Raw genomic sequence first — 26,731 nt, forward strand, 5'->3', positions numbered from 1 at the left:
TAAACAGTTTGAAAGGTCCGAACATTAAAGTTTCGGTGAACTTATTAGATGAAATTCGAATGCTTTTGAAGCACATTTGGAGAAACAGCGAGGGAGACTGGCCCGATGAGTGTATTGAGAGAACCGCTGTGTTCGAGTTTCATCGTGCGATTTGCGAATTCAAAGCAGCGGTTTGTGGTCTCCAAGATCAAGTCTCGCTTGTCTTTGACGAAGCGCGAACGAAGAACCTGAGGTCATTTTTTGAATTAATGACATAATTGGAGAAACATCTCGGGACGTTTACACAAGTTGAAAATGTTAAGGACTCGAGGAGAGAATGCCTTCCGATAAATATTCGATTTTAGCTTTCGAACACACGTTTAGTTTCAGCAAAATATAATTATATCATAATCCTATCGGGTTAATTAAGCTCATTAAAGTGTCTCTCCTATTCGATATGATGTATTATACACAATAACGCAAAGTCGATTTACATGACAGATACACGGGCACACGGACGAATCTGTGTTAAAGTTCACGAACGTCGCGCGAATTTAGCTCCCTACAGGATTACTCGTCGCGATGCGCGCAATCCCTATCAATTAGTTCACGCCTGTTGATTCGTCGACTAATTACTGGCAATTTCCAAAGATCGAAATTTCATCATTCGAGATAATCCTTAACGTAGGATAACTATATATCGCGTGAATGAAATATATATCCGACTAAATATGGAATAATTTTCAATCAGTATACAATCGTATTTTAATATTCTAACGATACTAGTAGTCTAAAATCTATTTGATTGAGTCAATAATCATATCTTCCTTTGTTATTTACTTTCTTATAGTTAAATAGTTAATCACTTATCCAACGTATTTTTTCCGCACCGACTTTTAATAGTATTAGAATATTAGAATAGGGTTATACTATATAGGAATAATACAAAATTATTTTATATTTTTAGGGATTTTGAGGTTCTTGAAAATGGTTTATTTGTTAACAAACTTTTTTATTTTATACTTTTTAATTATTTATTATACTGTAATACTACTATACATTACTAATATTATATTAATTATTTATTACTATGCTATACTAATACTAATTATTATGCTGTACCAATATTATTAATATAAAATTACTCTATTAATATTATACTGTTTAATTATTTACTATACTCTAATAAAAATCAATAAAAATTTCGTTTTGTATCTCTACATGTTCTCAGGTCTTACAAGAAAGTAATGGGATTATCTAAATTTCAAATTGTCTGGACAAATTCGTGTAGCAACACTAATCTAAGATTTGTAGATAACATTTATAACTGTAACTTGTAACTAAACAAATTAGAAAAATTCATTTCAATATCTCTTATAATTCTCGAGTGTGTTCTGAGAAAACATGCAAACAAACAAATAAACATACAGAACAAAATCACCTTTTAATTTAAGTCGGTTAAAAATGTCAATGAGAGCCTGTGTGCAATTTTTATAGTGCAATATAAACTAAAAACCAATATTATCTCTATCAGATTGACATGTCCAGACAGTGCTGTCCATATTTGAGTCCTTAGTTCATTGTTTGTTTTCGGGACATTCATTGTCCCGAAAAATCGATATCTCGAAATTCGGAAACTAGGACAATTTCTCGAAAATACTGAAATCCGAATATCGTGACAATACTTCAAGATCCAATGTTCCCGAAATATACAATTGTTTAAAAAAAGAATTATTATTCCGAAAACAGTATATATACATACAAGAGTATTAATATCAACCTATTTAAGTACATTATTTGTTAAACTCAAATAAATAGATACTAATGCATTCGGCTGTGTATATATATGTGTGCATACAACCAGACAGTTTCAATATTTCGGGAAATTGATGATGTGAGAGTCTTACTGAGACGTTTCTTGACTTAAATAAGATATTTATATTTGAATTATTTATTATATGTGAGTTTTTCTGTTAAATTACGATTATAGATATAACGTCACGTATATCGCGATTCAACTGGAGAGACAATTTAAGATTTAAATTAAAACTTCAAAATTAAATCTTAGAGTAACTCACTTTTTTTAGTCCAGAATATATTTTATATAATTCAACGAAAAAAATCTGTGTTATTATTATCCAAAAATAATTTTCATTATTGGAAACACATAAAAAATATTGAGTTGAGAATATGGTTTTTAAATATCGGTAGAAAATATCTTTATTATCAAAATAATCATATTGTATATCTTATGAGATTGTTACAATGTTCAAATAAAATAATAATATTATTGAAATTTAAAATTTAAAAATCCTTCTAACAGAATTATAATCGTCACTTATACGTGAAACAATAATTGTTAATTTGAATATATTAATTTTAAATGGATGGAGGAATCTAGAGCATAATATATATTTAAAAATATTATATTCCCAATCTAATATTTTGTGCTTTCTAATAATAAAAATTATTTTGGAGTAATAAGAACACAAGGTTTTTCTTCGTTGAATATTTATATGAATATATATATGAATATATATATGAATATATGAATATATATATTCATATGAATATATATGAAATATATATATAAATATATATATTTATATAAAATATATTTTGGCAAGTAACTCACCTTTGTTTAACGCCATAATCTCATTCGAAGATTGACATATCAAGAATGAAGATATTGTCCAAATAAGAATGTCCTTTTTTTGGTATAACAGTCAGACTACAGATCTAATTAGCATATATCTCGATATTCGGATATCAGTATTATAATATTTCAAGAAAGTGTGTCCCACTTTTTGAATTTTCGTTTCGTAGTTCTGTAGTTTTTGAAGAATAAACGAGAGAGAACCGTTAGAGACGCAAGTTGCGTTTCTAACGGTTCTTTCGCTTATTCTTCGAAAAATTTTGTCGGCGAGACAGTCTCAACAGGTAAAATTGTCCTTCGCCGGGGCGGAATCGTACGGATAAGCGTCCTAATGCCGGGACGCGCCTGACAATGGAACCCCCTTAATTACAATCCGATTAGACGTCATTCTTTGGGACGGCTAAAACCACAAAGTAGTGTAAAAATCTACAGTAGCATTGGCTACTGTACGTTATATGACCTGTGCGATCAGCCGGTCTTACGAATCCCTTACCCGGATGTGGAATAACATTTCTCGTCTGGCTTGGTCCACCGTTCGTCCTCATTGTCCTGCGTTCCGTGTCGCATCCCGTTACTCGTCCGAGAATTCTATCTGGTTAATATACCACCATGAGATCGCGATTACATTTTACACGTTCAACATTAAATATTTGCACATGCGTTTGCGTATCGTTATGGCGGGGCTCGAGGAAACACAGAAACACATTCGCGCGTATTTTTGCGATCTTGACAATTTTATTAGGCGTGTCGCGCAGCAGCACCTTGATAAATCTATTTTTCATCGTCACAACAACCGAGTGTCGATGCCGTATTTGCATGATAAAGCCCGACTATGAGGCGGGCGCCGACGTGATCGAACACTCACGCCTTTATACGGATGGCGACAAACATTCTGTACGATCAAATCAATTCAGAGATCGGTATATTCTCGTGTATACGTCATCGTGCCGTCGAGTCGTGGCAAATCGGGATCTCGTGAACCGTTGCATCCTGTGGGGAAAGCACGTTTTTACAGAAAATGTCAACTCAGACAGATAGGCATATGTAAATTTAGCAGCAACAGTTTATCATCAGTCAATTCGTTGCGTCCCTTATGAGTGGTTCATATCCTTGCTTAAAATAATGGATGATAGAAAATGCTTTGTTAGAAGACTGAATGCAAATATATGTTTACAAAAGACACGATAAACTACAATATAATTTATTTATGAAGTTTCTTAAGAGTGTTCTGTAAAATGTAAAATCACCAATTGGAAAGAAAAAGTCAGCAATTTCTATTATTTTCTATCTATCATTTTAAGCAAAGATGGTATTCATATGTGTTATGCTCGCGCTCTGGAAGAACGTTCGGGGATTGTTTTGGCGGCGGAAGAACAGTTAGAAGAAAGGTTCACGATGTTGCTCAACTGCTGGTTGCCTGAACAGCTGTTTTATAATAAATAAAAAGAGAGAGTTGACGACGAGTCGCGATCGCGAGCGGACGTGTGTCAATCTTGTATTCAGTTTGTAAAATTATACGGAATTGCTGTAAATAGTAAAGCTTCTTGTTCTTTAAAAAAAAACGAGTTCAGTCATTTTCCCGTGCGTGAGCGCGAGTGCAAGCGCGAATGTAACAATATGTATTACACAAAATGGTGAAATAGAACTGTGAAGGAAACATGTGATATCAAGTCATAAAATGTGATATCAAGTCATGTAAAATGTGATATCAAGATTTGAGTATATCTTTTAGTAAATTTGCTGCTGCGTGAGTATAATAAAAACACATTATTGTATCATATAAATTTAGTTATTAATTCAATATGATATATTTGCCTTGTAAATATAACAAAAAAATAGTTGCAGAATGTTCATCATCGATTGTCTAACCTTGTGAAAATCATTAAAGCCTATCTATGTGGGAACTCCATCGGTGATTTTTTTTCTAAAATACTAGTCTACACCCTCGTGATCAAACGTCGTGTTAATCACAAATAAAAATTGATCAACTTTGAAAGATCTATGACATGACATTTCTCCTGTGGAACGAAGAATTCGAAAAATCCGCGAATTATAAAAAAGAAGAATAAAAAACTGGACACTTAGCGTAATATCGAATTGTATAATAAATACCGAATTTTTCCTTGTAGAATCTATTGGAAAATAAAAACTTCGTATAATATTATGTTAAGATTTCCAAGAAAAAATTCGAAATTACTTATTACGTAATTCAATATTTCTGACGCATTGACACTAAGACTATTTGTAGTCTCTTTGTAAATTCTGAGTGCACACGATTAGGATGAAACATTCTGACATCCCCTTAGAGCCTCCACACAAGAACATCCGTAACATGTTAAGTTTACGGATTTCTTTGTGCGTTGACTTAAGTTTAAGTTTACGTATGGCCATTGTATTCTCAATACTTAACGTAACGTAACATGATACGGATGTGCTTGTGCGTTGGCTCTAAGTCATTGACACTTCGAAAATAAACCTGATTTCGATCAACATTGCAGTTAAACTTCTTGCCTGCACTCAGTAATTCTAAAAGATCTTTACAACTAAGGTTGTAAATTTTTCTAAAGCATCACTGACTAAGGAAGATCAATAATTGGGTGTCAATAATTGGCTGTTTTACCCTACACAGGGAGAACTCGCGGTTAACGCGTGCGACCAAAGTCACTATCGGGAAATTGACGTTGATCCAATAACGCTAAGTCCAGTGCGACACGATTTCGCATAGGCAGCGAAATACCTGGCGTCGACTGGCGTCATTTACCTGCGCCAGTGACGGCGTGGAGCAGGTAGCTGGCAGAATAAGAGTCCGGTGGAAAAGGAAAAGGATAAAATCTCTTGAACTCGTACGGTACTGAAATGTCACGCGGTTCCGTGGTCTTATCCTAAGGATTAGATTATTGATTTAGGCTGGTCCAGAGCGTGCGCGCCTTTCAGGTGTTGTCTTAGAACGAGTTTTAGGATAAACGTAACCGTGTTTTAATGGGGTGGCTCGCGCGCTATTGTGTCCGGGACAGACCTTGGCGATCACTTTTTCCGCAATTATTTCGGAAACACGGTCCTTAAGTAGTATACCTGTGAACTTACTTACCTGCGGCCTACTACTGGCAGGTTTACCATACGAGCGTGGCGGCCTGGTTCAACTAAAACCGTAGTCAACGTGTATTCCCTTGAGATAGAACGTTTTTTTTTCATTATACACCACCAGTTGTTGTTGGTTGTCAATCAGTTGTCCTTCGTTTCTGAAAACTTGAAATCACACCACCGCCTCATAATCGCAACAAAACATTTTGGTTTTATGATTATGGGAATTTTCCTATTTCTTTATTTCTATCTCCTTCTCTCTCTCTCTTTCTCTTTTCTTCGCTTTCAAAAAGATAGCCCTTTTAAATTTTTTTTCCTATAGTAATATAATGATGTTATGGGTTTAGTTTTACCAGAGAAGCTTTTGGTTATTCTATTATTCCGTTATTTCAATTTGCTCGTACCTCGGCGATCTGTTTGAATGTTTTGGGAGTATTGAAGTTCACGAGGGACAATGTAAAATCCTCCATTGTTACACTACATATGTGTTAAAGCGGTTTCGAGTCGCTGAAGGTAAAGTGTCACGTAGGTCTTACCACGAGCGAAACGTCAATCTCATACAGCGACGTTTCGAGTGATACTGATCCGCGATGTCGATCGCGGGGAAGGAAATCGCGCAACGATGTCAGTCCAAAATTATCCAAACTTCGCATTTCGATATCAGAGATGGTGAAAGAGCAGGATCAAATGGAGGAAGTGGACGAACGAGGAAAACTAAAGATAAGAACGGAAACGCGATGAAGAATAAGGAGAAGGAACGTGACACTCGGCGGAAGACGCGGATGTGAGGCAGCGGGGAAGATGCGCGTGTAGGCCGAACGGATCGAATGCGGAGGAGCAGGAAACAGCGAGAAGGGCGAAAAGAGACGGCGAGAGGGCGAGCGGCGCGGCAGGGAGGACGAGGCGGGTAGAGGGCCACAAAAAATCCGGAGATTTACGCGGAAAGGGCAAAATATTCCCCGCCCAGGCTTCATTCAACCCCCAGCTACGGGGTGGCTTTGGATGAGAAGCACGCGCCCTCATTGGCCGAGAGGCTAATATGGCGGTGTTAGGGGTTGCGAGGTGGGGCGCGTGTACGCGATATTAAGGGTTGCTTTTATGTCCGACGAGCCAGTTCGTGGTGCGCCGTCGATTGACGCATTTTCCGTCGAGAGAAGGTGGAGAGCGGAACGTCCCAGCGTTCTCGACGCTCTCTCCTGTCGCCTGTCCCTCGCCGCCGTCGTCGTTCTCCTCCTCGAGTCTCGCGCGTTCGCAACCCTCGCGCTGCTCGCAACCCTCCGGCTGCAGACGTACGCGGACGTACGGCGGAGGGACACATGGCACGGCGGGAGGTTCGATTTGCGCGCGTGTCCGCCGTCGGAGAATTTATTACAACTTGCCAGTGATCCTTCGTGAGCCGAGAGAGCCCCGTCCACGACGACCGGCCTACGACGACGTTCGCGAAAGTCGCGAGTCATCCCCGCACCAGTGCTCCCGCCCGAACAAGCCGGCCGACTCTTCCGCTCCAGGCATGGCGCAGACTTACAATCAGAAGAGGAATGTATACAGCATTGATCAGATACTGGGTCACGGTAAGGACGAAGGTGAGTGACGAAGGTTCGGAGAAGCGCGGCTAAGCCGCCAGTGATGAGCTTCGAGTCTCGGGCTCTCGGATTCGGGGATGCGTAGGCGGCCCATCGCGATGATTTGAAACTCCCAAGAAACAAGGCGAACAGCTGTTCCTAGATAAATCGTCCACGTGCACACGGAGGAAGAAAGACACTTCTCTTAAAGAAAGAATTTTTCTCTCTGCGGAGGATATAAAGTTCATTCGCAGAAATAAACTTTATTTTGAAGAAATCAACTTTATCACCAACGAATTTTCCATTATTTTGTTCTTTTTTCTCAGTGTAGGAAGAGACTTTTCCCTCGGCCTCAACTTTGTGCGCGAGAATCGCGTTCGATAATTGACGTCGTAATCAATGAGAATTTCGGAATAATACGAACGATTATAACGTGTCGTGGACGGTGATCGAGGAGCGAGTAGAGTCGGGATCTGCGAGCAAATGAAATCTCACTTGGCTGCATCTGTAAATCCAAGCTTTTCTCCGAAAGTTTCGCTCGCCGAGTGTCCGCACTCTAGTCGTCGCACACGTCCCGATTAAAATTTGAACGCCGTGCGTTCAGCGCAATTGAAATAATCGTATTTGTCGCTCGCGAAACGTTTGTGTACGATCGTAATAACCGTAGAATCGATAAGTTCACTCGTTCTCGTTAACGTTCGCGGAATCCTTGATCATCCGGCAACTAGCAAGTTCGTTACAGTTTTTATTACTCCGATACCGATCGGTCGCGATGCGATAGCGGCGGACACGCTCTCCTTTCTCTCTCTCTCTCTATCTCTTTCTTTCTCTTTCCCCCTCGCTGTAACACAAAGTGAGTTATCTAGGTCGACACATCGCGAGTCAAATACACGAGCATTATCTGATAAGGCGTGTAATCATGCGGTAATTTTGCAAATGACAACCGGCCGCTTTTCGAAGTCATTAAAAGTGACTGCTCGCTGATTTTCGTAGCTGTTTGTAGATTGCGTCGCGAATGCGACGCATACATCGTAATGCATCTTTGTTCTTATCGGAGATCTGTTAACGTTATTCTCCTGCACCAAGTAATGAATTATCTCGTATGAACTGGAATAAATTGAAATTGGAAAATCAATTGTATGAATTTTGTACTTTTCTGAGAGAAATCGCACAATGGAGATAATTTATTGAATGCTGCAAATTCGACCGCTGGAAATAAATTGTTGACACGCTGGAAATAAATTGTTGACACGCAAATTTGTGCCAGTTAGGAATTTTGAATTTTCATGACAACTGCGGCACATTTTTAGACTTTCTCGTTCGATATTTTCTTTGATTTGCTCAATTATTCTCACGAAAATAGCACGAAAATCAATAGCATAAATTTAAAGATTTCGTAGAAAATTCAATTAAGATAGTTTATTGAATGCTGCAAGTTCGATTGTTAGAAATAGATTATTAAAACGTAAAATTTTTGTGTCAGTTAGAATTTTTGAATTTTGGAGGATAATCGTAATACATTTTTAGACTTTCTCGTTCTTTCTTTTTTTTATTTATTTAACTTTATTCGTGAAAAAGGAAAGTATTTAAGAATTTATGGAGAATAAAAATTAATATTTTGTCATGTGGTTTTTCGCATACACAGAAAAAATATCATTCTAAATTAAAAGTAATTACTCAACTTATTATTATTTTTTTAAAGAAATAGTTGTCTTTTTAGCAAAGAATATTTTATTATAAATTTAATATATATGATTTTAAAACATATCACAAATTTTGAATAAGCTATTGTCTATTTTTGAAAAAGTCTATCATTATGTATTCAAAATAATTAATTTTCATTAGAAATTCAAAAATATATTATAAAAACATATATATTATAAAACTTTACCGAAAAAAAACTTTGATATTACTCTATGTAAACTGAATTTTGGTTTCAATTTAATATTCTTAACTGAAACGTTGAACTTCCTAAAATCCGGAATGTACTTTGAATAAATTTGACGCTTATGTGACGAACTTTTGCGACAAATTTGCGGATGTGCAAACTTTACGAAGTGGCTGAAATAAGGCTGACACAATCACTCGGATGCAACGCACACTTATCTATCTATGTGTCAAATCGATTGCTCGCACGAGGGAGGAAACAGGCGCGGCGAGAAGAACACTTAATCTCGGACTCAGAGTAAACGAACAGTTGCAAATCTCGTACGACAATGAGGGAACATACGTGGGACATACGTCGCGAAATGCGCCGTCAAGTTTAGGGTTGCACGATTACACGCGACGTACACGTATAATTAGGTCGTCGCGGGTCACGAATCTGTGGTGACGATCGGTGTAACTTGAATCTACTGCTATACGATGTTGCGACACGCGAGTGCATGCGCGCGCGATTAGGCCAGAACGGACGTACGGACGGACGGACGCATGAGAACGGCCGTTTGTTTCGATGCATGCACTTTGCGGAATTGTCATGGCGTGATAAATCGCGCTATCGAGTTTAAAGAACCGCGTTATTACGTGTATTCGCCACCAACGCTGGCGGCAGCGACCGCGGCTCACGGATGAGCGCAGCGGTTGCCGCGTGGCGATGTGACTGTCTCCCGTGTTTTTATTGGATGCACGAACGCCGCTGTCTTTTGACATGCATTTGTCGATCTCGACGGAAAAATGCAGCTAACGCTGTATTGTGGCCCGCAATATGAGCTTGCAATGAAAAATTGGTCAGATGATATCAAGATATCGACATGTATAGCCGCGCTTTTCCGCCTCTTCTCCTCCCCTCTTATTCACTTCGCCCTCACTTTCGCACCTTTCACTCCGAAACGGAAGTTCTTGGACACAACTTTTTCGAGAGACGTAGGAAGACCTCAGTTATAAGATAGCAACATAATAAAATGAAAATCTGCAAACAGATGTGCGCTATTTTCAAACTTTCCCGGACCTCTTACGAGACTTGGTGAGCCATTAAATATTCGTCCCCGTCTTACAGACCCAACATTCTACGCGGAGAGTTAATAATCCTTATTATTAACAAGGTCCTGATTGCCATGCTGTGTTGCTTGATTTATCAGAATCTGGGGACTTATGTAAAACAAATGATTGATTGGGGTTAACTTGATCATGACGATGGGACAAAGGACGATGGATAAAATGGGTTAATTTTGGTCTAAAAAGTGTAATGTGAGTTATTTGTTGTAATCTCACTCTTTTTGCGCTGCAGAAAGGATTTTCTTGTCGAAACGGAAATTTGGTACATGATTTGATTAAAATAGAATCGACCAAATGTTGAGTAATTGCAACCAAAACATTTAATTGTCGCTACGTGTGTTTTGCTTTTTCAATAATATATTTTACTTATCGCAAGTAAAAAACATGTAATGCCAACAAAATTGTATATATCAAATATTTCAGTTTTAAATGCAAAAAAATAATTAAATAATGTGTTTCGTTGAATATGATGATAGCATGTTTATCTGTCTTTAAACACCCGTGGAAATATGGTAAAAAGTTGACTTAAAGTCAACGAAATAAGGTAGAAATAAATTACTTTTTCGATTAGTGACGATTTGGTTCGAATTATATTTAATTATTTGCATTAGAGTTTAGTTTTATAATTTATTTTCCACTGAAAACTAAGAAGATACTTTAAATGTAAATTTTATTAATTATGACGAATTTAAAAAATATGATATAAAAATTAAAAAAGACGCAAATAATTCTTTTACGCAAATAATTTTATACGTTTCATCAAATATGCACCTGCATACATTTTTAAAAATATATAGTTTTAATATTAAAATGGCTAATGGTGGACTTTCACAATACTTTAGAGGTTATACTAAAAGTGTAAGAGAATGTAGCATTTCTGAAATGTTTTATTATGAAGTTTTCAGTGAAAAAAAGTTATGAAATTAAATTGTGATACAAGAGTAATTACATAATTAGAACAAAGTCGTCATTAATCGAATTACTATTAAAAGTAACTTATTTTGATCATTTTAAGGCGAATTTTGATCACTTTCCACGAATTTAGGCGGATAAAATGCTACCTACGTATTCAGTGACTTAAGAAATATAAAATTACATGTATAATACACCTTACATGTATTACAAATTACATGTATACTTACACCTTTTAGGCCAAAATCAGCTCATTTTACGCATCGTCCTTTCTAGTTGGGGAGACGTAAAACGAAGCATTAAAGTGAAAATCAATGAATACTCACTGAAGCACTCCCTTTTATGGTTCAATCGCTTCGTTGAGGCCGAAATTCGAAAACACGGGCCGAAGTCCGAAAAAGCCAATATTTCCCGCGTTATTTTAGATTTTAATCAAACAAACGCGCTAATTCGAGAATTAGTCGTCCACGATGACGTTTAAACAGCAAGAAAATTGAAAAATTGTAATAAATGAGCTGCGCCGGCGTGTTTCCGTCCGTCGAAAAATTCACCTCGAACACGTTGGAAAATTCGCAGGCGAAAAATGGTGCGCGCCGGCTCTGTATATAAATTGTTCGGCGCGAACATGTCGGGATTTTCACGATATTAACGGCTGCAACGGTAGAAAAATAACGTTGCATGTGTACGTTGTAATCTGAAACGATCGCCTCGACGAGGCTTTTATCTTGAATTGTGTAAAAGTTTTTCCTTCACTGCTCTCTTTCCTGCCGTTTGTTTTTTTTTTTTTTTTTTTTTCATAAGAGATATATTGTAATGGATTTACTTTGTTTTTAATTTATAAGAGATCGACGATAACCGCTGTAACGCGAATTTACGGCACGAAGTTGCGACACGCAAGCGTCGCGTGTACACAGCGGATGCACGCTGTGTCTCTTGTGCGGTATATAAACGCAGAAATGTCGCACGTGATGCGCGAGGTGCGCTCGCGCGAAATCATACGAAGCAATTTTCCGGATATGACGGATACATATAAATTATGAGAGGTATAAATTGCTCGTATGTGTGCGTGTATGCGCACACATGTGTGTGTTCGCGCGCGCGGCCAATGTCTATATGTTCTCGCGCGAATTGTTTCACGATTTCGCTATCAATCTGTATATATATGTTTCGTAAACAGTCGTTTACGATTCACGGTTTGCTTCAAGAGCGCGATACAACGGACATGACTCGTGCTCCACGCAGTAATTCGAGGTATCTCTCGCGGAGCCTCGCAAATATTTTCCTGCGCGGCATAAGGTTCTTTTTAGATGAACTAGTTTGCGCTCTTTGCCTTTAGAGTGAAACAAGCGTGTAACTTAGCGTTGAAGGGAAAAAGAATGAAGTTCCAGCGCGCCACCAGTTCGGCCGAAAAGAACACGTCTGCTCTCTTAAAGCGTATCTGTATAAATGTTTCTGGTTATATTAGAAAAGGGAGTTTAAATCAGTGAGTATTTCTTGATTTTTACTTTATTGCTCCGTCTTATATCTTCCCAATTCGAAATTAATCTCATCATACCGAATCAGGTTGATCTCAATCAGTTATCTGCTTTGTATAAGGTTATATTATCGGATCCTGATAAGTCATGCAATGCAGCGTGGCAAGAACCGTATAATAATAAGAATTACAACTATTAACTATTAGTATAATTATTAATAGAAACATTAATAATAAGAAATAACAAATTAATCCTCCGCATGCAATGTTGAGTCTGTGAGACCCGAACGAATATTTGATCGCCCATACAGCACAGAAGCTTGCAGTTACGTTGCAGGAACGTTATATCATTTCAAATTTCAACGTAACATTGTAGAAACACAACATAGACATGGAAGTGTAACATTCCATCGGAAATATTAATATAATATTGCAGAAACAATATAAATAATTAAAAACTACGCTACAATTTGCTATAATTTATGCATAATACATGTCTAATATATGCGTTTTGTATCTTAATCACAGAAAAAAATTTAAGTATTCACTTATATCTATATTTTCTTATATCTTTATTATGCCTTTATAGTATCTGTATGCTGCGTTATCTGTTGGTCTGATCTTTTCAGCTGAAGTGGCTGCGCTAGTTAAAAAATGTATATACACATTAAAACATATGAAACATATGTACGAAATTCTCATGTTTTAGTCCGTGTACATTTCTTGAACTAGTGCAAGTCAACTAAAAAGAACAAACCATATAACGTGCCACTTATATTTGTACATTTAACAAAAAACGCAGTTTAACTTTATTATGCGTTGCCAGCAGCTTTGTAAGATTTTCTACTGAACGACATCAGTGGTTTACGCCAACATGTTTATTAAACAGTCGCTATTTCTTCTAACACATGTTAAAAAAATATTTAACACGCCGGACCACTTTTAATAAACATGATAGAAAAGCGTTAACTTCTAAGTATTTCTCAACAGAAATTCTTACAAGTTGCAAAACTGCTAATAGTTGTAAAACTGCTAACAGTGCAGTGGAAAGCTGCTTCTGCTCAATGAATTACATTACATTTCACTGTAACGTTGCTACAATGTTTCATTGCGACGTTTCTAAGGGCGGATATTTCAATATTGCTACAACCTTGCGGTAATGTTGCATCAATGTTTCGCAACATATATGGAATGTTACAATGTTTCCGTGTAATATCTATGCAATGTTCCTGCAACCTTTCTGTGCTGTATGGGCATTTACCAACTTTCGTAAAGAGTCCAGAAAAATTTCAAGATAACGTCGATCTGTTTGCAGATTTGAATTTTATTGCGCCACTATCTTATAGCCGAAACTTTCCTACATCTTTGGAAAAAAATGTGTCCAAAAATATTGGCTTTCGACAAAGTTATGGTAGTTCAAAGTTACTCTGACAGGCCTAAATTGTATTATATGTCCCAAGAAAATATGATTATATGCGGAAAGCTAATAATTAGGATCCTATTAGTGATTAGGACTTGATAACTTTATCTTATACAATCTAATGAGGACCATGGGAAACATTTTTTTAGTCGGATTACTAATTTCTGCCAATAAAATGCCACTACATAGTTTGTAACACAAATTTGTTATATGCTGTATGAAATCCAACTTCTTGTGTTTGTGGCGATAAAATTAACGACTGCCATACGCTTTGCGTGCAATAACACTGTCTGTGCTTACACAGTACGTCAATAATGGTAATAGTCGTTCCTAACTGACCCTTTCAGGGACACTTTACTGTAATGCTATACTTATAACTGAATCTCCATCAGTCTTGAGTATTTCGGAGAAAAATACATTGTGTTTTATAGAGTATAATGTAGCGGAAAACGTAGTCAGTATTCGTTATGGCCATTTGGTGCTCTTGTTGGATTTGATGAAATATTAAGGTGAATGGCAATTTATACATCATTTACTAATCTTAAGCTAACATACTGAGTTATTCCGAGTTTTAATTTTGTATTACCTGCAAACTAGCGGAATGAGAACTTTCGATTCATGCGATGCAAAAAGATAATAGTTGATGGAAATATGCAGTTGAAACACTGTTGAAACATTTCAATTGTCTGTCATTAACAAAAACACAGTTGTCTATAAAGTCTATTCTAGATTGAAGTGTCGAAGTGGATGATAAAGATGATTTTTCGTTATATTTTGATTCTTTATCTTAAATATAATATATAAAAAAATTGTATGTAAGTAGTTTATTTATTTTTATATATATGTGATTAAAAGATTTAAAATTCTAATCTCAAACAAAAAAAATATTCAGATAACTTAATAATTTATCTTTATAATAATTTCAATAAAATAAGTATTATATATATAAAATATATATAATAAATTAATGCCATAAAAACTTGTAACTATGGATAATTTTATTCGTCTCTTGAAAAAACGATGTTTTCGTACAGTCGAATAATTATATTTCTAGATAAAATAAACAATATTATTTATCTTATAGGTTCAACTATTAATAAAAATCCTAAAGAGTAAATTTGTTAATTTCATTTTGGAGAAATTTTTACATAAACTCCCGTTCATTGCGTTTCTCTTCATATTTGCAATAAGATGAAATACTTAAGTGGATAATTGCGACCATTTCTGTATAAAATTCTATTCCACAGACTCGAAAGTACATTTATTCTTCTTTATAGGTTTTCATTATCTCTTAATTTCACGGAATGCAAATATGCGAGGACGGAAGCGACCCTAGTCTGTCAGATTAAAGCGTCCAAAATGTGTGCGAGAGTCAATTATTATTAAATTATTTATTACTGATGCACTTTTAAATCGCCACCTTGAAATATCAGACAAAATCCGCGCGAGGCTGTCGAAAACGGACAGAGCGCCGATTACTGTGGACGTTTTGTTTCACATAAAAATAGATACACTCAATGGGCTGGCGCGTCCTAGGAGCTTCGCAAACGTGCGCGCCAGCGCGTTTCCTCGACACGTTCCTCGGCCGCGCGGTCCCGTCGCGTTTTTATCCCGACTGGAGAACTCGCGGCCGGCGGTATTAACGTTAAGTCCTCTTAAGGATTTTATTAGATTTCCAACATAAAGTCCTCGGCCACTTATAATTCGCCCCCTGTCTCACGAAAGTACATCTAGCCGGGCTACCAGGCTTGGCGCTCGCAAATCGGTTTTAACGCTTGACGCTTAGACGCATATAATCCGCGCAGAGGCGCGCAACGGAGAAAAACATCTCGGGGATGGCTCGCGGAAGCGTAATCCAACAGCGACCGCGTCACACGTCGCCCGAGCCATCGACTAATTATTGCGCATACCAGACAGAATCGCCGGCACTCGGCGACCCGCTCGTTTCCGGGGGAGCGGCTCGCGCTATTAAAGCTCGACATGTGCCGCGATCGCGGCACGGTAAATAAATTTTTCATTTCGCTCCGCCTGGGCGAGACTACCCTCGAGAGATCGCCTCTCCCCGCCGTAGTCGCTGTAGCGGCCCGGTCCACATCAGGCGTCGGCGCACAGTAGATTTAATAAAAAGCAGTGGAGAGCTAAGCATCAAGTGGGTACTCCATTGTGCCCCGGCATAAAAACATCGAAATCTCTCTATTCAGCTTGGATTAGTACGACGATGCCTCTCTTTCCGTGCGCGTGTGCGTGCGTGCGTAAGCGCGTACGCGCGCGCGCACGCACACACACACACACACACACACATAACACGTGTGGGGTCGTCGGCAGGGCGGATGCGTGCATCGCGCGTCGCATACGTTTTAAATCGTTCCTCGGCTCATCCTATCACAACTGCCGGCTGTGTATCGACACCGAAAAGTAGGATTAGCATCATTACGCACGAGTAGTAAATGCTTGTCTAATTAGCCCAGCCGGAGACGTGCACAGGGAGGGACGGGGGTGCGCAGCGTGTGCATGTTTACGGCAGAGGGTGGGTTAACCGTAACCTTACGGTTATTCGAAATGTCAGCTCCTGTTCTCCTCCGACCGCCCGCTCGGGGCACGACAGATTGTAGCGCGCCTCAACGACGCGGATCCCCGAGTCATGCTTAGATGAGAAAAAATCAATTGCAACATGAGGAACAAATCGGCGTTCGAATGTCAAACTTCATACGGCCGCTTCGCCACTCGATCGTTTTATTTACATTATGTTTGCGTTTTCGTTCTCTCTCTTGGTTATTTAAACTTAAAGAGAAACAAATCCATTGCAAAGTCTTTTTTGCCGAAGAAAACGGTCGACTGTGATTAGATCGAGTTACAGCTGTAATCTGTATTTGGAAAGGATATTTCTTAAGTTTATGTTCAACATGCAGACTAGATTTTATTAAGAATTTTTACTATGGCTGTCTGACATATGTTCAGTAAGAAACTTTGGCTAATAAGAGCCATGCAGGTTAATGGTTAATGGTTAATCAATTATTTATTGCGGCAGGATAATAATGTCGATGATGTATCGCACGTATTGAGACATTTTCTTAGCCTTTACTTCTTTTTTAACAGTCACATGCTACATATCTTTTAGGCATTTTAATCTGGTACACAGGAAATAATTTTCGTTCTTGTTTAGTTACTTTCTGTAAAAGTGCTAATAACAAAATTAAAAAATAATAAATATGTTTTAAAAAAATAATAAATATACTTTCAAGTCTGTAGAAGATAATTATGTACCGAAATAATTGTAAATATTCATTAAATGTTTTATTTTATTGAAAATATAATAAAACGCAGTGAAAACATGAGCTCATATAAAAAGTAATCTAAAAATAAATTTAAGAAATTAACACTCTATGATTTTTTTGTTAATATTTATACCTTTAAGGTTTTTTTTAATATTATGTGTTTCGATTTCTCTTAAATAGTATATATATATATATATAATTATTTGGATATACAAAAATATACTATTTTTCAATCAAGAAGCGAATTAAAATCATTAATAATTTCAAATTTTTGCGATATATTAATATTATATATATAATACAACTAATATATAATATTATTACTTTAGTATGTAATAAAAACTATTTATTATATTATATTTTGTGCAAAGATATTTTTGATGTATTAAATATAATATATAAGAAAAGTTTCATATAAATAACTTATTTATTTTTGGTTATGTATAGATGTATGTATGTGTGTGTAAAATATTGACAAAAATAAATAAGCTATTTATATAAAACTTTTCATATATATTATATTTAATGTAAAGAATCCTCGCGAAATATAACGGAAAATCATTTTTATTTTTTATTTTGACATTTGGCATACCCGTGGATTAAAAACGATCTCACAGTTTGCCAATTTTGCGTTTTTGTTATGTGACAAACAATTGGAGTGGCTCGACAATCTAACTTCATATCCCCACCAACTATAACTTTTTTAGCGCACAAACCAAAAATCTTCATTCTACTGGATCATTCTGCGGGTAATGAAAAATCGGCTGAAGTAAAAAATGACCCTAGTATGCCAGATTAAAGTTAAGTCCAGGTGCAACTCCTGACTGATACAGTATTTTTCGCAACATAATGTATGAAAATTTTATGTTCAATTATTTTTTCTTAGTTTAAATGAATGGGAGATTTTGATATTAATATTATCGGAATATAAAATTGATTCAACGCGGGAAGAAGCAAAAGAATTCTTCGTGTACGTTAAGACTGGGAAAATGCCTCGACACCAGCGATATTTCGTCGACATTTATTATCCTGTCGCAATAAATAATTAATTAATAAAATCCTGGGTAGATATGGCCACGATATCGAGCGCCTCGCCTCGTTTGATGAACGCAAGGCGCTCGACAAAGTCCACTAATTTTCGGCGATATTTCGAGCTCATCGAATTCCTTATAACGAGATAATGATCTCGTTTATCGAGAGCCAGATATTATTCTGGAAATGCGCCGCACAGCGTTATGGTGTAACGCACGAAATGATTTCGCGGGAACGCTCGGAGCAGATTATAATTTGATGTGAGATTAGTCGGGGCATGTGCGCGCATAAGCGGATGTAGATGGAGTCGTAGTGAACCATTGTAACTTTGTAATTGCTGCTTCGTTCTCGCGGCGTTATCCAATTTAGGTGCATTAATCTAAAACGCGATATGCAGCCGACTAATTAATTGGCGTGACTAACTAATTAATTGCTTCGTGATAAAAGAGTGACGTCGGTGCAATTTTATCAGTTAATCATATAAGAACGCCCGGGTAGTCGAACCCGACGGCGTGACATCTAACGACGTGCTTGTGCGAAATGTTTGTTTGCAACGGCGAGAAACGTAAACGCACATTGGATGCTAATTGAATGAGTACTTATTTTTTTGCGGTATATCTTTCAATTTTGTGCATCGAAATATTTAGGTTCCTCCTTTAATAGCTTACAACTTTTTTCTCCTCAATATAGACAGCACAAACTTCCAAAAGATGTCTAAAAAGATCTCTTATTTTATTTAGATATCCTTTACATCTTTAAAACGTTTTTTAGAAGTCTGTGTTGTCTGGAAATATGTTAGGATTGATTGTCACATGTCTTTTATGTGAACAAAATAAGACAAATAATTTTTGTTTTAAGGTTTTGAATGTTTTATCAAAATTGGTAATATCTTACAATTAGATATAATAAACAATTATTGAAATAAGAAGATAATAATTTTCATAAACTTTGTAATAATAACCTTTTCTAATTTATATTATCTAAAAAATATAAAAAATGCTTTCAAGCTACATAAGACGATACACGTCAAAAATATTGTTGAATCAACAGAATTGGACAACAGTGCCATAATTGAAGTAAATTTCTTGAATATATTCAATAATAATATATCATTGAAATTAATATGGCAGACATTATTTTAGCTCTCCGAATGATAACATTATTTTTCTTTATAGTATAGGTTACTCGTATGATATTAGTATACGAAATGATTTATGACAGAAACATCGTATGTAGTATTTACAAGCAAAAATTTCTTTCTTCAAAATCGGAGTAAAGTTTTTTCTCTCTTATTTTTATTGATTCGTTGGTTTAGGAATATCTACTCGCAATCTCTCTTCAATTATAAAAAATGTGATGAATTTAGCTAACTTTTCCTGCATTTAGTTAACAGTTAGTCTGCAACATAATTAATAAATATAATCTCTTTCATTCCAAATGACAGTTCGGGTTGATTCAAATTAAGTGGGATTAGTTGTCATGCGTTATGTGTTCGTCACGTAGTTATGACATGACTTATGTAAGAGCATGGGAGTATACGCAATGATGTATCACGTTATACATGTTGCAGTGAATCTGTCTTAAAAATAAAATCATATAGTTCAAAGTTATTATTACAAAGTTTATAAAAATTAAATCTTCTTATTTCAATGGTAATTATAATTTTAATTATATTTTTATAATTTTAATTTTTTATAATTTTAATTATAATTTTAATTTATAAAAATTAAATCTTCCTATTTCAATGATTGTTATTGTATCTGATTGTAAGATATCACCAATTTTAATAAAACACTTAAAACAGAAATTATTTGTCTTATTTTATTTACATAAAAGACATGTGACAATCAATCTTTGGTATAATGTGGATAGTCACATTTGTGCTACTTTACTTATAATTTAATAACTTTTTAATACATTTTTTTTTTATAAATATATATAAGGATAATACTTTTTTTCCTTTGCTTGGAAGTTGTATCTGTATGAACATTTGCACAATATTAAAAAAAATATTGCATATGTCTTTTTTTAATCAGTATGTAAAAAGTGTAACGATCAGACACGATCTCCTCTATTCAAACTAACATTATTTTATATGTAAGCAACAATACATAATTTTGAAATTTTGAATTTCAACAATGGATTTCAATAATGTTATAATTTTATTTGAATAATAGTTTAAATATTAATATTTTATTTATTATAATAGTCTCCTAAGAAGTACAATATATGAATATTGTTATCTTGATGATAATATTTTTTCCCGACTTAAGAACATTTTAAGTCCTTTTTCCCGATTTAAATATATACTACTCTTAATTTAATATTTTGTGTTTTCCATCATTGAAAATTATTTTTGAGTAATAAGAATATATTTTTCTTTGTTGATTTAAATAAAATGTGTTAATACAAGTAACTTATTTTTATTTATATAACGCTATATAATCTCTAATTTTGAGATTTACGTGTTAAAAATAAAAATATTTTACAAATAAGAGTATCTTTTTTTTCTGTGTAGTAGAAGACCACATAGCTTTCTTGTGAAAAATAAGTTGCTAAGTACTTTTAATAATTTTTAAACAAATATGCTCTGAGAAACGAGCACTTCTTAGAATGCCTTGGACATAAATGACCTTGGTTGCTATTGGGAGGGTTAATAGTTTGAATCAGTTAGTTTCAACTAGATACGTGTGAATCAAGAATTTCTCATTTCCATAAGAAGGTTTACTATATTTTTTGATTATCTACTTATTCTACAACTTACGTTGTTTCTCTTAAACTGCAGGACCAATTATGAGTTCTGCCATACAGCAGCATTTTATATGATAAACATGATCGGATGAGTTCGCGGAAAGAGCGCTTCGATGCTTTGGCAGAAATGTATGGGAAGCCGGTGCTTTTGCAAGAAATGCAGAGAAGAAGAGAGACTCGTATCGTCCTCAAGATTACCGGCATAAATGCGAGCTTAAAGGGGAATAATAAATCACGTGGCAATTTACGACGCGCGCCTAGTGTACACGTATACCGTTTCTTACGAGTGTCAAAGAGATAACAAGGTCTGTCGCGATGCTCGATTTTTGTCGGTCGCACATCGGGTTTTGTCACGACGTCGTCATGATGCATTCTCATAGAATCCACGGAGGATTTTTGCCGCTTTTTCGCTCGCAAACTGTCCGGCAATGCCTTCACGAGTACAGCCCGACGAGCGCATCGGCGCACGCACGCACGCACGCACGCACGCACGCACACCGACGCTCCTCCGTGTTTGCAGCGCCTTTTTAAAATTCGTTACGCTGAATTTATTTTTAACGTGTCGAGTGCCTTTCGGAATTATATGCAGATCACCCGATTTGCGATTATTTGAGCGTTCGTACAATATCCGCCGCATTACACCGCGCGTTTTTCCAGCGTTTTTAAGCGTATCGATTCGGCCGTTGTGTAGAGTTGCAAGTTTTGTAACAAAGTTGTTGAAACAATCCACCAATTATTCAAATTTTTTGCATAAACGCGAAAGAGAGAAAGAGAGGGAGGGGGAGAGAGAGAGTGAGAGAGAGAGAGAGGGGGGGAAGAGAGAGAGCGGGCGTGTTTGTAGATGACAAATTTCGTTCTCGAGCGATCGTACTCGACCGGGATCTTCGACTAGCGCGTCAAACTGTGACAGTCCTGACGAGCCCTGCAAATTTCAACCGTTCCGCGCGCGCGGCGACTCTCTTCCGCCGAGGAGAAGATACCTGCCCTATACGGGAGCCCGTCGACAGATCAGGCGATTCGATTTCTCGCCTGATGCGTATCGAACGAAATACCTGACTGCATCTACGTGCAGTTTACTCTAATGGGGCTTTAAGCCCTCGTTGATGCTCGCGCAAAAGACAGAACGGGAACGAGTGGCCATGGCAGGAAGTATGACCGGGACGAGGGGGCGGAGAGAGGGAAGACGGAGGGGAACGCGCGGGTTGCGATCGCAGAAAGCCGAGAAGGGCATGTGTTGCACGGGGGTGCAAGACTGCTGTATTGCGACAGGGAGAGAGGGTGGAGAACGAGGAGGTGGAGGCGGAGGTGGAGGAGGAGGAGGAGGAGGAGGAGGAAGAGGGACGGGCGGTAGTATGCACTCGTGATATTTGCTAATCACTGACAGCGACGGCTTTTAAGTACTGTCGAGCACATACGTATAATGTGCGCACTTACATTTGTAGGGTATTTCGCGCGTGTACACGCGGGCCGGATATATGGAGCGGCGCATGAAAAAAAAGGGGAAAAAAATGAAGCACCGGGTGAGGCTTAAAAATTGGCAAATCCGCCGATCGGACGTCATCGGCGTATCGGTTATATCGGTACCGGTCGTTGTGCGGCTTAAAAATGAAATTGCGCCCGTTCTCTCCCCGCCGCCCTGCCGCCGCCGCCGACGCCGACGCCGCCGCCGACGCCGCCGACGCCGCCGACGCCAGGATATATCAGGCAAAACGACAATTTCGTTTTGGCAACGCGAGCGATATGGCTTAATCGCCTCGATCGTCTCTCGCGCTCGAGTATCGGAGGTATCGTTTGACGTGTACGTGGTGTACACGTCCGTATATGTGTGTGGGTGTGTATGGGCGTTTAACAAGCGGGGATACGCCAAATAACTTGGGAGGGTCGCAGGGATTTCCGCGACTCGTCACACAAACGGGAGAAAAATTCTTCCCTTCGACCGCCCACGGATGTTTCCTCCATTCGAGCGTGATGCTGCAATTATGATTTGCCGCCTAGAGGAGTACACGCGCTCGTGTTGTGTACAAATGGTTTTAGACATTTATATACGATCGTGCGATTGTCGGAAAATGGAATTGCGAGCGGAATCGTTTGTGATCCTCTTTGTGCGCTCCCTCGAGTCGTTTATGAGACGAAGGAAGTGTACAATTGCCTACGTTTTCAAATTTTGTAATGTTTTTTGGATATGTGGGAAGAGCCATCGACATTGGAAAGATATGTCAAACGTATTAATTATTAGGTTGACGCGTACAAAAAGTCTATCGTATTTGTTAATTAAAATTGAAGGTAGAATTTTCCAATTTTATAAGATTTTAATATCACTGCTCGACAATATTTTACTACACGAGTACGAATAGTCATTTCTGATGTATTTTTAGTTGCTAAACGTAAATCTGTGTTATGAATTTGTCCACCGCGTCACAATCTTGAAAAGGACGGAGTAAAAAAGATTAAAAAGGATCTCATGACCTCATAGCAACAAGATATTTTTTTTTTAATTTTATTAATTCTATATGAAAGTATGAATTTTAATCCTTTATGAGTTTGTGATCAATATTTTAATTACCTTACATACATACATATATATATATATATATATATATATATATATATATATATATAATATTATATAAGGTTCAAAATATCTATCATTTGAACATTCAGTGGTCGATTTTTTGCCAAGCATAAATAATAATAAATTATAAATATTTATAATAATAATTATAATAATAGTAATAATAATATTATTTATAATAATAATAAATATTATCAAGTTTCTTATATTTCACATATTTGTTACATATCTAAACTTGTAACAGAGACATTAGAGTTATTACTTTTAAAAATGTTTTGCCCTTAAAAATAATTAAGCTTTAAAATGTGTTTTCGATTTTTTGTTTCTACATTTACGATTTTTTGTTTTGGAGATATAATTATTTAAAAATAGCAGTTTCGCACCGTGTAATAAATGGAAAAAGGATTTAATTCTATCTTAACATCACATTGAAAGTAAGGTGTGGAATGTAAGTTCTTTTGTGTGTAAAAAGCAATTTTATTTTATGCTTATGTAATATAATCAACAAATATTAAATAAGATAATATTAAATAAGAGAGTAATAACTGTAGCAATTATTTTCATTTTGGACGACAACACAGTCTATATTCTATAGCCTGTACAATATATAAAATTGCTGAAGTTATGCTGCTCTTTTACTTAACATTTTTGAATTATATTGTATTGTGTAAGTGCAAAAAGCACTTATTTTTCACACAATGCGCATTAAGATACAATTAAACTTTTCATTTTACTACATGAGGTAAGAGCCATTATTAAACAGCTTTATCTTCAAAATAAGAAATTGTACGAAAATGAAAAACAACGCATCTTAAAGCTTGAAATACAAAAAATTGATGAAATTTAGAAAGAAAGAATGCAATTTTAGAAGCCCGAGAATAGACTGGCACTATTATAAAAATTATAATAAAACAGTAAAAATGACCATAAATATGATAATTTTTATTACATTTATAATAATTTTTACTATATTTTATTATAATTTTGGTAATAATACCAGTCTTTTCTCGGACAATTGAAGTTGTGTGCATCGCAATTTTTACTACAATATTTTCTCCGTGTGATAAAACGTTTCACTTGTTCAAGTCAGCCTACGATACGAGTTTCAATGAAAGAATAAGAAGATGGAAACTAAAACTGCGGAGATTGTTTTCGTCGCAAATATACAGCACAGTCGTGGTATTATTGTTTTCAGATCACGCAACGTCGTCCGACGCAGCCGTTGACGCTGGCGACACGGAGCTCGGTCATTTGAGCGATCATCAGATCAACGACGGCCTGCACGATCCTCTGAACCTGGGTGAATCTGACCGACCGCGCAAAGTGCGGCGTTCACGCACGACCTTCACGACCTATCAGCTGCACGAGCTCGAGAAGGCCTTCGGCAACACGCAGTATCCGGACGTGTTTACCCGAGAGGAGCTGGCAATGAGACTGGACCTCTCGGAGGCTAGAGTTCAGGTACGAACGACGATATTTTGCGAAAGTAAGGAAACGCGCAAAAACGTTTGCACCGGAGAGGGAAAGGGAGAGAGGGGAAGAGAGAGGGGAAGGGGAAGAAAGAGAAGGGGAAGGAGATGATGATGATAGATATTTATTTAGCTCTAGTAGCTATCACAGTAGATTTTACCCACAAAACTGAATCTACAGTTACATTATAATTTTTAGTTAATAATAATTTTAGCTTCATTATTGTTAACAATCCCACCTCCAAACATTCTTTTCTCTTAATACGTTGCGCAAGCATTTTTCTAAGGCTTTGCAGACTTTGTTCCCTCTTTATTTCATTCGAAAGCTTATTATACATTTTAAATCCGTCATGCGATAACGTTTTCTGTTCTTTACTAATTCTACATCAATCAATGCTATTACTTAATTAATTAATATTACTTCTTTGTATAGTGTTTATTGTACCTTCATATAGTATTAATTTTATTTTATTAAATATTAATTTTATTTTATTTTATTAAATAAATAATTAGGACACGTGCTATTAACTATTTTATATATCAGATGGTTGTGTCCTTATCTTAATGTATATTCTTTCTTGGAAAAATTTTATATGAATGATTTAAAGAAGTATTTGATGATTTTTGTAGTAATTTTGATAAAACTGCATAAAAGATATCACTCCACCGATTTTTTTTTTAAATATGTTATAGAGAATGAAATTCCGAGTAACTTTTTCGTATACAACTATACATGGGGGTCGCATATAGTTTTGGAAATATTCGACTTTAAAGTTTTGAAAATGTACATGTTATAAATAGACTTTACTCATTTTTATATAGACATACACTATACACATATTAAATAAAGTATACGTATATGCGCGGCGGAGGGACTCCCCCCGCACTCCCCTAAGAAACTAACCCTAACTTAACCTATCTATTGAAATATGGTAAACTGTACACGTATATACGTATAACCCAATCTTTACATTTATATATATATATATATATATATATAATTTGTGGAAAACAATATAAGAATATAAATGCAGATACTACTTGCAATATATTTTGCATATAATGTAAATTGCAAGATCTCAAACAGTACCTGCATTTGTATTTTTATATTGTTTTCCATTGACAAATTATATATAAAAATATAGAGATTGAGTTACGTATATACGTGTACAATTTACCATATTTCAATAGATAGGTTAGGTTAGTTTTTTGAGGAGGGGGCGCATATATACGTGTACATTGAGAAAAAATTTATTAAATATTAAAAACGTTTGTTTGGATACAACTGTGAATATATTTGTTTAAATTAAGTAATTATTTTCTAAAATCAAAGAAAGAAATTTATATTTGAAACTTCTTTATTTAATTTTAGAAAATAATTACTTAATTTAAACAAATATGTTCACAGTCGTATTCAAACAAACGTTTTTCGAAATTTAGTAAATTTTTTTCTCAGTATACTGTTTGCTATATTTACCTTATTTTTTAATGTTTAAACTTTAAAGTCAAATATCCCCTTGCGTAGGAGTCTTTGCTAATTTTTTCAGAATCTAT

General features: G+C 36.1%; 1 protein-coding gene and 1 long non-coding RNA gene across 2 annotated transcripts in view; one reads left to right on the forward strand and one right to left on the reverse strand.

Annotated features, from left to right (window-relative positions):
* Positions 1–1,107: 1,107 nt before the first annotated feature.
* LOC116849495 lies at positions 1,108–11,944 on the reverse strand. The gene is made up of 4 exons (XR_004379144.1): positions 11,511–11,944; positions 5,724–5,881; positions 3,129–3,625; positions 1,108–3,035 (listed from the first exon to the last, which is right to left on the reverse strand). It is a non-coding gene; the product is annotated as an uncharacterized LOC116849495 (long non-coding RNA).
* Positions 6,849–26,731, forward strand: part of LOC116849494 (aristaless-related homeobox protein-like) — a 33,563-nt gene continuing 13,680 nt past the window's right edge. Inside the window, exons 1-2 of the mRNA XM_032826686.1 lie at positions 6,849–7,299; positions 24,904–25,169. Coding sequence (XP_032682577.1) covers positions 7,227–7,299; positions 24,904–25,169 — 339 coding nt within the window. The 5' untranslated portion in view covers positions 6,849–7,226. The remainder of the gene's footprint in view (positions 7,300–24,903; positions 25,170–26,731) is intronic.

Source organism: Odontomachus brunneus, unplaced genomic scaffold, assembly GCF_010583005.1.
Source record: "Odontomachus brunneus isolate Ranch 3 - 2012 unplaced genomic scaffold, Obru_v1 Obru_scaffold_117, whole genome shotgun sequence".
NCBI lineage: Eukaryota > Metazoa > Arthropoda > Insecta > Hymenoptera > Formicidae > Odontomachus > Odontomachus brunneus.